The 13305-nt window shown below is 30.8% G+C and overlaps 1 protein-coding gene across 1 annotated transcript; it reads left to right on the forward strand.

Moving 5' to 3' along the window:
- Positions 1-100: 100 nt before the first annotated feature.
- On the forward strand, positions 101-9722 carry LOC132737473 (uncharacterized). Its single transcript, XM_060724766.1, has 5 exons — positions 101-1040; positions 1581-1694; positions 2984-3145; positions 4058-4148; positions 4522-9722. Exons 1-5 carry the CDS (start codon positions 953-955, stop codon positions 5105-5107), a joined length of 1041 nt encoding a protein of 346 aa, XP_060580749.1. The 5' UTR covers positions 101-952; the 3' UTR covers positions 5108-9722.
- The last annotated feature ends 3583 nt before the right edge of the window (positions 9723-13305 follow it).

The following is a 13305-nucleotide window of genomic DNA, read 5'->3' on the forward strand; positions in this document are numbered from 1 at the left end:
TTGATGAATCTCAATGAGAATTTACTTTGATAATACATTGTTTCAGTTAGCAGTTTGTCACATATGAAAAAAGTATATATCAAGTTGATGCTTAAAATTGTTACGAATTGTCAAGGCAGGTTCTTCCTTATGTTTTTAAATCTGAGAAATTCCAGTGACATATATTCCGTTGACCACGTATAAGACAGAATATCCAACCAGTAAGTCATTTTTAATGAAAATATCATTGAACCTGTCTTCCATAACTCTTTATCGACTAAGAGTTTGTTTACTTGGTTTTATGATGCGCCAACAAAATTTAGGATTTATTGCACCAAAACAGGAAAGATTATTTTGGGTAACCTTTGCTGTTACAAACTTGAGTTTCACCAGTGGTGAAAACCACATAGCCTGTTGGAGCTAAGATATGCATAGACAGCAATTATTATAACCCAGTTTAGCCTTTCTCGATTACACAAGGATAGATAGTGGCCGAAATTCTGATTCCCTATCCTTTGAGGCAATCCTTGAAACTATTTTTGTTTTCAGATATGTTTGGATCTGATGTTAAAAGTGGTGGGAAATGTTTTGCGTTTGATAATAACAACAGAGCTGGTGTTTGGCAAAATTGTAGTCGATCTTATAATAGTGTTTGCAAAACAAAAGGCGAGTATTTTAAGTAAAGACAATTTCATGATAATTCACTTCAAGGTAAGTTATAGTTTTAAAATAAACACACAATCATCTATTCGTATATGACTGATTAAAAGCAATGAAAAAATAACAAAACAAAGTTTCCTGACAATATATTTTGAGATTATCAACGCAAGTTAATATTAACACTTTTCATATGCGTTTAAATTTGTATTGATGCTTAGATGGCAGATTCATAAAAGCTAGCAGAAGACGATGGGCTGAGTACATAAAACGATGTTTTTCAAAGAATTGTAATCCAATCACATACGAAGATGTAATGAATGAATCATATCAACTGTATAGCCTTGCAACAAGCTTAGCGTGGACACATCTTATACGAAGCATAGTAATTTATGAGTATAATGGTTGGTTTGTATTTTCATTAAAACATTGTAAGATTAACGTTTTTATACTTTGTCGCAGTTAGATAAACTATTCAGTGTATATATAAAATAAACCACAATCAATTAAATACCATTTTATAGTTATGGTTTATGTCTGAAACATTACAAAACCATAATTATAATGACTTATATGAATAATAGTGATTTAGAAAATATGATTAATATGTATTAGCTGCATCTATTGTATTACTATTATGTAAACTTTGGACTTCATTACATGTTCTGTGCAGTTTTACATTCATTCATTCGCGAATAGTATTATTTATTGATAATCACTCATTGGCTTAGATAAAACATAACTTAGGTGTGAGTTTAAACAACAACAACAACAACACAATTTATTTATAAAAACAACTTTAAAGCATGGGTTTTTCGATAAAATGAGTGTTGAAAATGTACTCTGCTTTAGACTGTAAAACATTCATTTTTATTGATCATATTAAATTTTATGTTAAGTAACTTTTCTGAAAAATATCAACTGTAGTATTTTTTACTTGACAGAGTTCAATAGTTCAAGGAACGTGGCATACGGTTATTTAAAGAGACAATATGGATACATAAGTCTGTATTTTACTCCAGACGGAAAAGCGGCTAAACAAGCCCTTTTCACCACAAGTAGGTATATTTTAGAAAACAAAAATATATGCAAGGACTATGATTGGTTGTTTAAAAAATAGTTTATCTGAAAAAAAAAAAAAACAGAAATGCTTAAATATCATAGTTCAGTTTCTGTGTTGTTTCTGAGTTAAATATATATATATATATTTCATTTTTTGTAACTACTTAATAATAATATGTTATTCTATTTATTTTAAATTTGATATTTTAATGCTTGTTTGTTCGTTTGATTTACGTCACACCGACACATTATAGGTCATTTGACGACGTTCCAGCTTTATTGCTGGATGAAGACTTCACGTGCCCTTTCGTGCATAATTTCAGGCACGAACGGGCACCTGAGTAGAACCACCGACGTTCCGTAAGCTAGCTGGATAGCTTCCTCACATGAAATAACCCGAAGTCCCTGTCGGGATTCGAACCCACAGCGGTGAGGGGCGAAATGTTTGAAGTCAACAAACTTTTCCATTCAGCCCTTGATATTTTAATATACATTGAGCTAGCGATAGAGATTAAGAATTTGTATTGTGCATATTGAAAAAACATGTAAAATGTTTGTCTGCATTAAGACGAATCACTGTTTTTGTCCGAAAAAGAAAAATTCTATGCCAAGAAAATGTATGATTTATTTCACATTATTATGAATTCTTAATCAATAAACATTTAAATTGAAATAAAAAAACACCTTAACTGTTAAGGTTACATGCCTTCAGATGAGACAAAATATTTCAAAAAATCAAAATCAACATTTAACGAGGAAACGAGTCACGACAAGTTATGTAACTACGATTAAAGACTTATTTTGCAATATTCACCGTATTTCTAATGCGACTAACGCAGTAAGGGATATTTATTTTGCAATATCCAACGTATTTCTACTGCGTGACTAACGCAGTCAGGATTACTTTTTGCATATTTTAATTCTTTCATGGATTGTTACTGTCGTTAACAAATTACTTTATTTGTTCACTTCTCAATGCTTTACTTTAAATACATTTTTAAAATAGTCCTGAAAATTAGCAAGAGTCCTGAAGCAAACTGCTATAACACTAACGCTGATTTCTTTTATACATGCACTTTTATCATATGCTTACTTTGTGTCTTTATTTTACACTATTATTTATCATTATCATGATATTAATGTTCATTAAAGCTGCGTTTTTTTTTATTGTTAAGTTGCATTTAGAGATATAATCATATTTTTTGTCCGAAGCAAAATCGTTACATGAGTTGTACTTATTTTGTTTTGTTATGAAATAACTAATTGCAACATAATTGTATATAAGCTGATGTACCAGGACAAACAAATGATAAAACAACATCCATGGCAGGTATATCATCACCAACAACGACATCGAACCAGGAGTCTGTTTTAACCGGAAGTTCATTATCAGCGGAGTCTACAACTGACGAGAGCATTCCACAACAATCGAAACACACGATTCAAAGTAAGTTTTAGTTTTATATCAAGCACAACCTTACAACATAATATTTGTTCGTACTCTTTCACCACCATAGACAATTACATTTCTAATTTCTGAATAATATTGATTACATTATTTGTTTCAGATTAGTAAATAGGGAATGTGTCGTTTTCTTAAACACAGCAAAAATAGTAAATATAACGCCCAGTTTGACTGATTAGCAGCAGAAAAAGGAAATTAGTATGCCTTTAACGAGAAAATAATCGGAAAGAACTTACCAAAATTATGAAAGTGGATAAATTGTTATAAATAACACTTACTTTTCCGTAAAATAACCATTAGTCGACAATGTGAGACTTGGCATTGAAGTCAGCGGCAGCTTCTACAAGTGACATGCACTGAGAATTAAAATGTACCGCAAAAATGTATTTAGAAAGATAAATATTTAAACTATAAGAACAAAAACAAAAACGAAAAAGAACAAGACGTGTTGGTAATCATTGAACAAGCCCATTTACCCTTGACCCACACATACACACTCTCACGTACACATAAGTGCCCACGCAAGCACGCACTCCAGTAACACAGAGTCATAAGCCAAATATATATTAAGTTTTTATTACTTGTTAAAAATACTCTTGCCGCAAAAAGTCTTCTGACTGAAAACAAGCAACGAATTTATATCTTTATAGTTGACATTGAAAACACATCTGCTATAGTTTTCATGGAGATAATGCATCGAACAGATGGAGAGGTCAATCGAAAAAAAATAGAGAAAAATATTCAATTACGAAATTTACTGTCGGAAATTGATATAAGTTATAGAGATGCTGCAACTATGTTATTGTAGTGTTATCAAAGTTTCTTCCATTACCCTAAAATAACAGCTTGCCACGAAAAATTGTTTTCATTTTTATCAAATGTACATTTTTTCAGACTCCGACGTTGGAGTGTCTGTGGGGCTGTCGGTTACTGCTGTCATTATTGTCGTCACAGCCGTTGTTATAATTGTGACCTTGAAAAGACGGTATTATGTATTAATTATTAACATAGACATTAATACAGAGCATACTTTTTTTATAAACTAATATATTCTTAAACGTCCTTTTTAGATCATGTTTATTTCTTTATTCCATGTGGACAGGCCGATTTATTTATTATTACCCTTAACGAAAACGTGTCTGAACTCCAATTTGTAATTTAATGTATTGTCAGTCGTTGAAATTGCAGGCTAAAAATCTTAAGTATTGATATTAACTATAACTTATGAATGAATTTTTCTGCATTTCTTTTCAAATTGACATTACCGATTTAACATGTTTGTTAAAACAAGCAAAATAAGCAATATTTATTTTAATTGTAATTGGTAATTTGAAAGGACTTTCTTCTTTTTTTTACAGTGGAAAAATTCAAACTAAATGTTTCAGACAAGCCGAATCTGAATGTTCTGCATATATTTCCACGGAATTACATCCCAGCTCTAAAAATGATAAAAATGCCTACGAAATGTCTTTAGGTTCTCCTTATGATCAAATTGATGATTTAGGACTCCCATCAGAACCTTGCTCTGATAATGAAGGAACTGATAATGGCATTAGCGGACACACATATTTTATCCTTGAAAAACATACATGGGAATCTGATACCGATGATGATATTGAAAATAGGACAAAAATAGAAACAAGCAATGTCTATAATACGCTAATCTCTAATGAAAAAACTGGGAGCAATGAATCTGGAAATACGTACGATACTACTGAGAAAGTCGTCACGAAATTGAAAGCTCAGCACCATACGCATGTAGAAGATTCGACGGAAAACACGTATAATCTTACGGGTAGCAGACCAGTTAAGATAGGCAAAACCGACAACGTATACGGTGTTCTTAACAATGTTGAAGGTGAATACAATAATGTTGATACAAGAAATATAAAGAGCCAGTTCAATGGAAGAGACACGTACAGTCATATCATGAAGAAAAATTAAACGATTGTTGTGTAATACTATGACAAATTCAAACTTTAATGTTGTCGAAATATCATTCAATAATTGAGTATCTATTTTGTTTTGATATAATTTTTGATGATCAAATGGATTCGGATTCAATTAAATTAATCGATTGCATGTAATATGTCTAAAAGTATGTTTGCGTTTTATGCATTCATTTTGCGTATAAATAAACTCTGGTATGTTAAGCTTTGCTGCAGGCGCTTGAATTTCTTAATGTTAATAATTTTTATTCAAACAATAAATGTTCAATATTCGGATTAAATTTTGTGTACCGTAAACATAATTTTATACCTTCGAAATGAGGTTGGATCATTTGGCATTGAAAATATTTGATACAAAGAAAATAATAGTGTAACAGTTGAATCAAATGTAGCAAGGACAATAGCGATTCGACAGTAACAATTAATTATTACCTCGAATCTTTTATAGATGTTTTAAGTTAAATTGTTATTTTTCAATCTCTTAAATATCTTTAATATTGTTAAACGTTGTTTTATTGATATTTTATATCTAAAATCTTTAAAATTGTGTTGCTTTTATTGTAATTTTTTCTAAAATTGGTTGTTTCATTATATATCTTTTTATCTCATTATTATTTTGTATTATTACAAATACATGTCATATACATGTAACATCAATATAATGTACAATTCAGATACAAGTAGTAACTGCAATACAATTAAACAAAACAATTTTAATATACAAATACTGCAATATCATTTTGTACTTTTTAAGTGAATTGGCTTACAATTAAAAACAACATATTTAAATGTTCATTCTGAATCACTTTGCATTTTATTTACTTCTAGCTAAGAATATCCAAATGATACATTTCTAGTGGGATTTTGGTTTTTATTTTATTGTTTTTTTTTATTGTTTTTAAATATTTGAGCTGCTTACAATATAATAAAAAAAATGTGCCAAATATAGACCAATCCGCTTTTAACAATCGTAAATTTAATCATATGCAAATAATTGATAATTATAATTATTTTTCACATAGTAACTTTACCATGAACCAATTTGACAGTTTATTTCCAAAATGTTTGTATTTTTAACAATTGATAAGTCTTATTTTAAGCTTCCTTTCAGCCCATTGAGATTTGGAACAATATATTTTCTTTTGCATGAATAAATATATCTTTTGGCAAAATATGTTATAACTTTCAAAAATTTTCTTGGGATTTCCAAAACTAACAGTTTTCCAATCTATCTCAAAGTTTACATTGAATGATTTGACATGTTCAGTAATATCTGCTGTTACAGTAAATAATTTTATTTTATCATATTCCCAAAAACAAGTGAAATGGTGTTTCACTCTCATCTTTACAGAAAGAACATTTTTCATCAGTCACAATATTCTTTTGTTTTTAACAAAGTATTTGTAGCTAAAATTCTATGCAAAAGCCGAGTTTGAAAACATTTCAAATAAGTATCATTTGTTAGCTTATAAATCTAACTGTATAGATGTCGACACTCCAAAGGACCTTTCTTAAAACACTACACCATGCAGCTTGGGATGTAGGCTTTTTGTAATGGGTGTTTACATAGTAATATAGGTTTAAATTAACATGGTATCAAGGGAAGGTGTGGGGAATCGATTTGTCACTGATTAATTCTGTTCTGTCTTTTACATAGTATTTTATGCTTCTAATGAGCCTTTTAATTGTAAGAAATTTGTATTTAAGCCAGTTTTTCTATCAAATTCATGAACCTTTTAATTGTAAGAAATTTGTATTTAAGCCAGTTTTTCTATCAAATTCATGATCTGTTATAAAATTTCAGCTAGCGTCCAATATATATCTGACAAATCAAATCCCTTTTACATACCAATCCTTAAAGAACACTTGTCTATGATCTATAAGTTGTGATTATAAAACAATGGCATACTACAGAATTTGGCTATACTATCAATTGGGAAATTGTTTATAAAATCAATGTTACATTTAACAACATCTTTCCAAAAATGATTGTTTCAGTTATCATGTACTATTTCCGCATACAATCTTCCACGATTGAACATTTTTTCAGTATGTATAATAACATTAGCTTATGCATAACAATTATTCTCACCTCCTAGTAAAAGTCTTCTAACTCAAGTCAGTTTTAAAACAATTCATATATGAATTTTCAAACCAACTACTGTAAAATCTTTAATAACAATGCTATTTTATTCTATATGGACCACTCCATATGAAGTCAAAATTATTTTATTAATATTATCTATCCAGTGACAATGAGATATAAGTATCGATTAACATGGACAATAGTATACGTCCTAATTGTGTCAGTTCTCCCTTTTTCCAATATTGCATACATTTGGTTGTGTTATTGTTATTCTACATCTTAAATCTTATAAATTGTTTGTTTTATTGTTTTTGTATACATAACGCTTTTATATATTGTTTGTTGTATTGTTATTTTATATGTAAAATATACAAAAGTATCTGCAAGCAATTATCAATTCACCTAGACGCTAAAAGAAGTTATTTAAATTAATAGATGCAAACAAATACAATTATAATCGTTGGCATTTCAAAAGACGCAAACTGTTGTTTCGCTTTGGCATGATTATTGCAGCTCTGTCCATTATCTCTCAAGTTCAGTCAAACCGATTCAAAATTTGGAAAAAATTTAATTTAAAAACAAAGTGATTATGAAATTGAAAATAAAATGTTTTAATACTGGGAATATACATTTACCCGATGGTAATACTGGCAATCTAAGACAGACTACAAACAATATTGCTTTGATCCTATGCTGAAGCATATTGAATTGACGTAACGTGTGACGCACAGTTTTCCTAAAGAAAATCCTATAGGCTTCTTTATCGTAATCTTTCAGTTACTGCACCGACGTTTTGACATATTGTTTTAGATCTTTCTCTGGTGTGTTTTATTACCTTTACAATCTCTATTGGAGTCTTCATGCTCTGATTTTAAGCTTTCATAGTGCGTAGCCAATCAAATCACTGTAAGGAGTTTGGAGTTTTTTGCAATTAATTTTGCATTTGATAACTAACATGCTATCTAAGAGCGTCGCGGGCTTTTTGCATATTAAATCATCAGAGCTGTCCGCGCCAATGGCAATAGTATTACTTAATTTCATAATTTTGATTCTGCTTATATGTTCCCTAGTACAAGAACTAATTGTGAACAGTACATATATTGTAATTGATTGATGACCGCGTACATAGACTGCAATGTTTGAGAACAGTATGTATACAGTATATATTTGTGAACAGTACATCTACAGAATTTTTTAACAGTACTATAAAGTTATTATTTGTGAACAGTTCTTTTACTCATTATATTTGTGAACATTGCTAATACTGTTTTATTTGAGAACTACTGAAGAACCGTAGGGCTATTTCAACTTCATGAATCTTCGATTTCATCTTAATGAATTCACAAATATTCAACAATCGGAATTCAGGAATTCACAAATTCAACTTCACGATTTTAACGAATACAACATTTCAACTAAATGAATACACGATTTCATTTTCAGTAATTTACGATTTCAACTTCAATTATTCGCGATTTCAACGTCATGAATTTACAGTTTAAACTTTAAGGATTCAACTCCGTCAATACACAATTTAAACTTAATAGATTAACGATTTCAACTTCATGAATTCACGATTTCAACTTCACGAACTTGCGAAGTTGAAATATAATATTAATGAAGATGAAAGCCAGAATTCATGAAGTTCAAATGTCCCTACCGGTCTTTCGTAGAGAACAGTACTTATGCATGGTATACTCAACAGAACGTATACGATAAATATTTATTAACCGTACACATGCATACAACGGGTAATGGGTTGAATTGTTCTTTTCATAGATTACTGACGGGTGAAGAACGACTTTCTCACTTACGAACAAATTAAAACTTCCTTGTTTACGCTACACACATTACTTTGTGAATATAACAAGACGAGTAACTGAAATGCCTTTGTTTAAAATGTCACTTCAAACGTGTGCTTCTTTTTTGTTTATATGGACTACTATCTTTCTTCAAGGTAAATAATTTGATTTACTATTGAATTGTAATTATTTCTTATAATGAGGAGACCTTTTCTGACTTCTAACACCATTTGACATTTGCCATTGACCTACCTTTATTTACATAGTAAAATTTAAACGTATTAAGATCAGATTTTAATTCAGCATTTCTAACATACCATGAATCAAATACGTTTTTCCTCTGAATATTCGAACTTTCAAATTAATAACAAAAATTAAAACAGAAAGTACTTTAACTATTGAAAATATTCTAGATACTTTGAGGTGTATTATTTATTTCTTGAGCTCATATTTTACGATAAATGTACTCAATTAATACTTTTAAAGGTAACACGCGTCAATGCAAATGTTTAATGAAAAATTAAATGGTATAAAGCCATATATTTGATACTTAAGATCACAGTTCACATATTTTGCTTTATATTTGGGGAAAAAAAATGACAAATGTTGGTGTATTTCCTATCGAGCGCATGCATAAAATCGTTCTTAAAAGGTAAAACCCTTAAGATCAAATTATTTTGTTCCGAAACATTTCATTCTGTTTATGTGCAGTAAAAAAAGTTCAAGCGGTAAATATTTGTCTATACGAAACTCCTAAGGTGATACTTTCCACACTTTTTCCCGAGACATTATTATTCGTTTTGACGAAATATTAATTCGTATTTGCAAAAATATTTATTCGTAATTATCAAATATTAGTTCGTTTTTACGAAATATTATTTCGTAATTACGAAATATTAATACGTAAAAAAACGAAATAATAACTCGTTTTTACGAAATACTTTTTCGTAATTACGAAATAATATTTAATAAAAACGAAATAATTTTTCTTTTTTACGAATAATTATTCGTTTTTACGAAATATTTAATTCGTAATTGCGAAATTCTTATTCGTAAAAACGATATATTAATTCGTTTTTACTAAATAAATCCTGTGCTTAAACGGAATCAAATTATGCATAATGACCTCTTTTGTGTCGGCTCAATGACTTGACACCTATGACATTAAGTTTTTCTATATTTATCGTTTTTATGATCGCATGGTGCCAATACATAAATTTAAAGACAATACATTTTAAGTGACAATCAGGAAGCCAGCTCCTTTGGGTTTTACTAATGCGTATAATAAAAGAAAGTAATACTTTAGTCATTTATTTATTTTAAAGAAAAACATGCCAGAAAAGATTGATTGTGTCAGAAATTAAAACATTTTGATCTTTTGCCAGCTGTTTGGTATATGTTTTTGGAAAAGGGGAAAAAGGGATGTTTTGGATTGAAAATGACTTCTCATTCAAAAAACCTGTTCAATAAAATATGATAACTTGAGAGAAATTAAACGGAGCCCCTAATTAGGTGACATTTTCGGCATTTTTTTCCCGGAGGTTAATTCGTTTTTTTTTTCGAAATATTAATTCGTATTGACGAAATATTAATTCTTTTTTATGAAATAATAAATCATTTTTACGAAATATTAATAAGTTTTAACGAAATATTAATGCGTTTATACGAAATATTTATTCGTAATAACGAAATATTAATTCGTAATAACGAAATATTAATTCGTAATTATGAAATATTAATTCGTTTTTACGAAATATTTTTTCGTAATTACGAAATATTTATTCGTAATTACGAATTATTAATTCGTTTTTACGAACTATTTATTCGTTTTTACGAAATAATAATTCGGAATTACGAAATAATAATTCGTTTTCAGCTCACCTGTCACAAAGTGACAGGGTGAGCTTTTGTGATCGCTTTTCGTCAAGCGTCCGTCCGTCGTCCGTCCGTCCGTCCGTCCGTCCGTCGTCCGTCCGTAAACTTTTGCTTCAAATGACATCTCCTCATAAACCACTAAGCCAATTTCATCCAAACTTCACAGGAATGTTCCTTTGGTGGTCATCTTTAAAAATTGTTCAAAGAATTTAATTCCATGCAGAACTATGGTTGCCATGGCAACCGAGAGAAAGAGACTTTAAACATCTTCTTTTAAAGAACCCAAGGAGCTAGAGCTTAGATATTTGGCATAAAACATTTTCTAATGAGTGTCTACCAAGTTTGTTCAAATAAAAGCCCTGGGGTCAAAATTGGCCCCGCCCCAGGGGGTCATTTATTTTCCCTATATGCATATAGTAAAAACTTAAAAAATCTTCTTTTAAAGAACCCAAACAGCTAGAGCTTAGATATTTGGCATGAAACATCTTCTAATGAGTGTCTACCAAGTTTATTCAAATAAAAGCCCTCGGGTCAAAATTGGCCCCGCCCCAGGGGGTCATTTATTTTCCCTATATGCATATAGTAAAAACTTAAAAAAAAAATCTTCTTTAAAAGAACGCAAAGAGCTAGAGCTAAGATATTAAGCATGAAACATCTTCTAGTGAGTGTCTACCAAGTTTTAAAGAACCCAAACAGCTAGAGCTTAGATATTTGGCATGAAACATCTTCTAATGAGTGTCTACCAAGTTTGTTCAAATAAAAGCCCTCGGGTCAAAATTGGCCCCGCCCCAGGGGGTCATTTATTTTCCCTATATGCATATAGTAAAAACTTAAAAAAAATCTTCTTTAAAAGAACGCAAAGAGCTAGAGCTAAGATATTAAGCATGAAACATCTTCTAGTGAGTGTCTACCAAGTTTATTCAAATAAAAGCCATGGGGTCAAAATTGACCCGCACCAGGGGGGTCATTGATTTTCCCTATATGCATATAGTAAAAACTTAAAAAAAATCTTCTCTTAAAGAACTCAAAGAGCTAGAGCTAAGATATTTAGCATGAAACATGTTCTAATGGGTGTCTACTAAGTTTGTTCAAATAAAAGCCGTGGGGTCGAAATTGGCCCCGCCCCGGGGTCATTGATTTTCCTAATACGTGTATAGCAAAAACTTAATAAACCTTCTTTGAAAAAATCCCAAATAGCTAGAGTTTAGATATTAAGCATGAAACATCTTCTAATAAGTGTCTACAAAGTTTGTTCAAATAAAAGCCCTGGGGTCAAAACTGGCCCTACCCCAGGGGTGTCATTTTGTTTAACTATATGTGTTAAGTAAAAACTTAAAAAATCTTCTTTTAAAAAACCCAATGAAGCTAGAGCTTAGATGTTTAGCATGAAACATCTTCTTATGGGTGTCTACCAAGTTTGTTCAAATAAAAGCCCTTGGGTTAAAATTAACTCTGCCGGGGGGGGGGGTGGGGGAGAAGGTCATTGTTTTTCCTTATATGTGTATAGCAAAAACTTAACATCATGAAACATCTTCTAATGGGTGTCTTAATTCCAAGTTGTTCAAATAAAAGCCCTGGGTTTATACTGGCCCCGCTTCGGAGGCCTATATACAGGTGAGCGACCTCAGGGTCATCATGTCCCTCTTGTTTTACAAGTGCAATAAAATGTTAGAAAGTGCAATTAAATTTTAGCAGGTTTATAGATACATATGTTTTTGTATACTGGTTGCAAACATGGCTGAGAAGAGCTTATTGCAACATTGATGGGTTATTGGGTAAATGTGAGACAGAAATAAAAACGGATAAAGATTTGGTTTATGGTGAAAATGCCCTTCCATATCGTACAAAAACCAGGCGGGTGTCCATGGTTAAGGAAGGTTGAACTTATAATAATGATTATCACCGGCCTGGGCGGCCAATTCCGCTTATTCCAAAAAAGACATCAGCGTAGACGTAGTTGATGAAGATGCAATATACACCATGGAGGAGATAAGTGACATATCGGGCCTTAGTACGTTAATGTGTTTTCCATTTTAAAATCATACACCAAATCTTGCTTTCGCAATCGCCAGTTCTAAAGAAGTAGTGCCACCGGAAGCGCTCTCTACCAGTGTATAAACAGTATACCCAAAGAACAGTTCACAAATGCTTTAAGGAAAGGATTCTGAGGCTGTAAAAGTGTGGGGTCCATGGTGAATGTTTTGAAGGACTCAACTAATCATTTTAACAGACTTATTTTGACTTATTTATAAAAACGCGCTGCCGTTGCCACTTATTTAAATATGCCCCTTGTAGAAAAGCGTTTACTTATTATTTTATTTCATTCATTTTCTGATTATTTTGTTGAATGAAGGTTTTTTTTTATATAGGGCCATTCGACACAATATCTAAATATTTACTAAATGCCTGGCTTTTTTATTATATCATTAA

This window comes from Ruditapes philippinarum, unplaced genomic scaffold (assembly GCF_026571515.1).
Source record: "Ruditapes philippinarum isolate M1 unplaced genomic scaffold, ASM2657151v2 ctg7034_1_1_1_1, whole genome shotgun sequence".
In the NCBI taxonomy this organism is placed as follows: Eukaryota; Metazoa; Mollusca; class Bivalvia; order Venerida; family Veneridae; genus Ruditapes; species Ruditapes philippinarum.

Bases quoted from the DNA above. Each gene is read 5' to 3' on its own strand.
- LOC132737473 (XM_060724766.1), top strand. From the start codon at position 953: ATGAATGAATCATATCAACTGTATAGCCTTGCAACAAGCTTAGCGTGG. The intron at 1,041-1,580 runs GTTGGTTTGTAT...TTTACTTGACAG, and splicing joins AGTAATTTATGAGTATAATG to AGTTCAATAGTTCAAGGAAC. The intron at 1,695-2,983 runs GTAGGTATATTT...ATTGTATATAAG, and splicing joins ACAAGCCCTTTTCACCACAA to CTGATGTACCAGGACAAACA.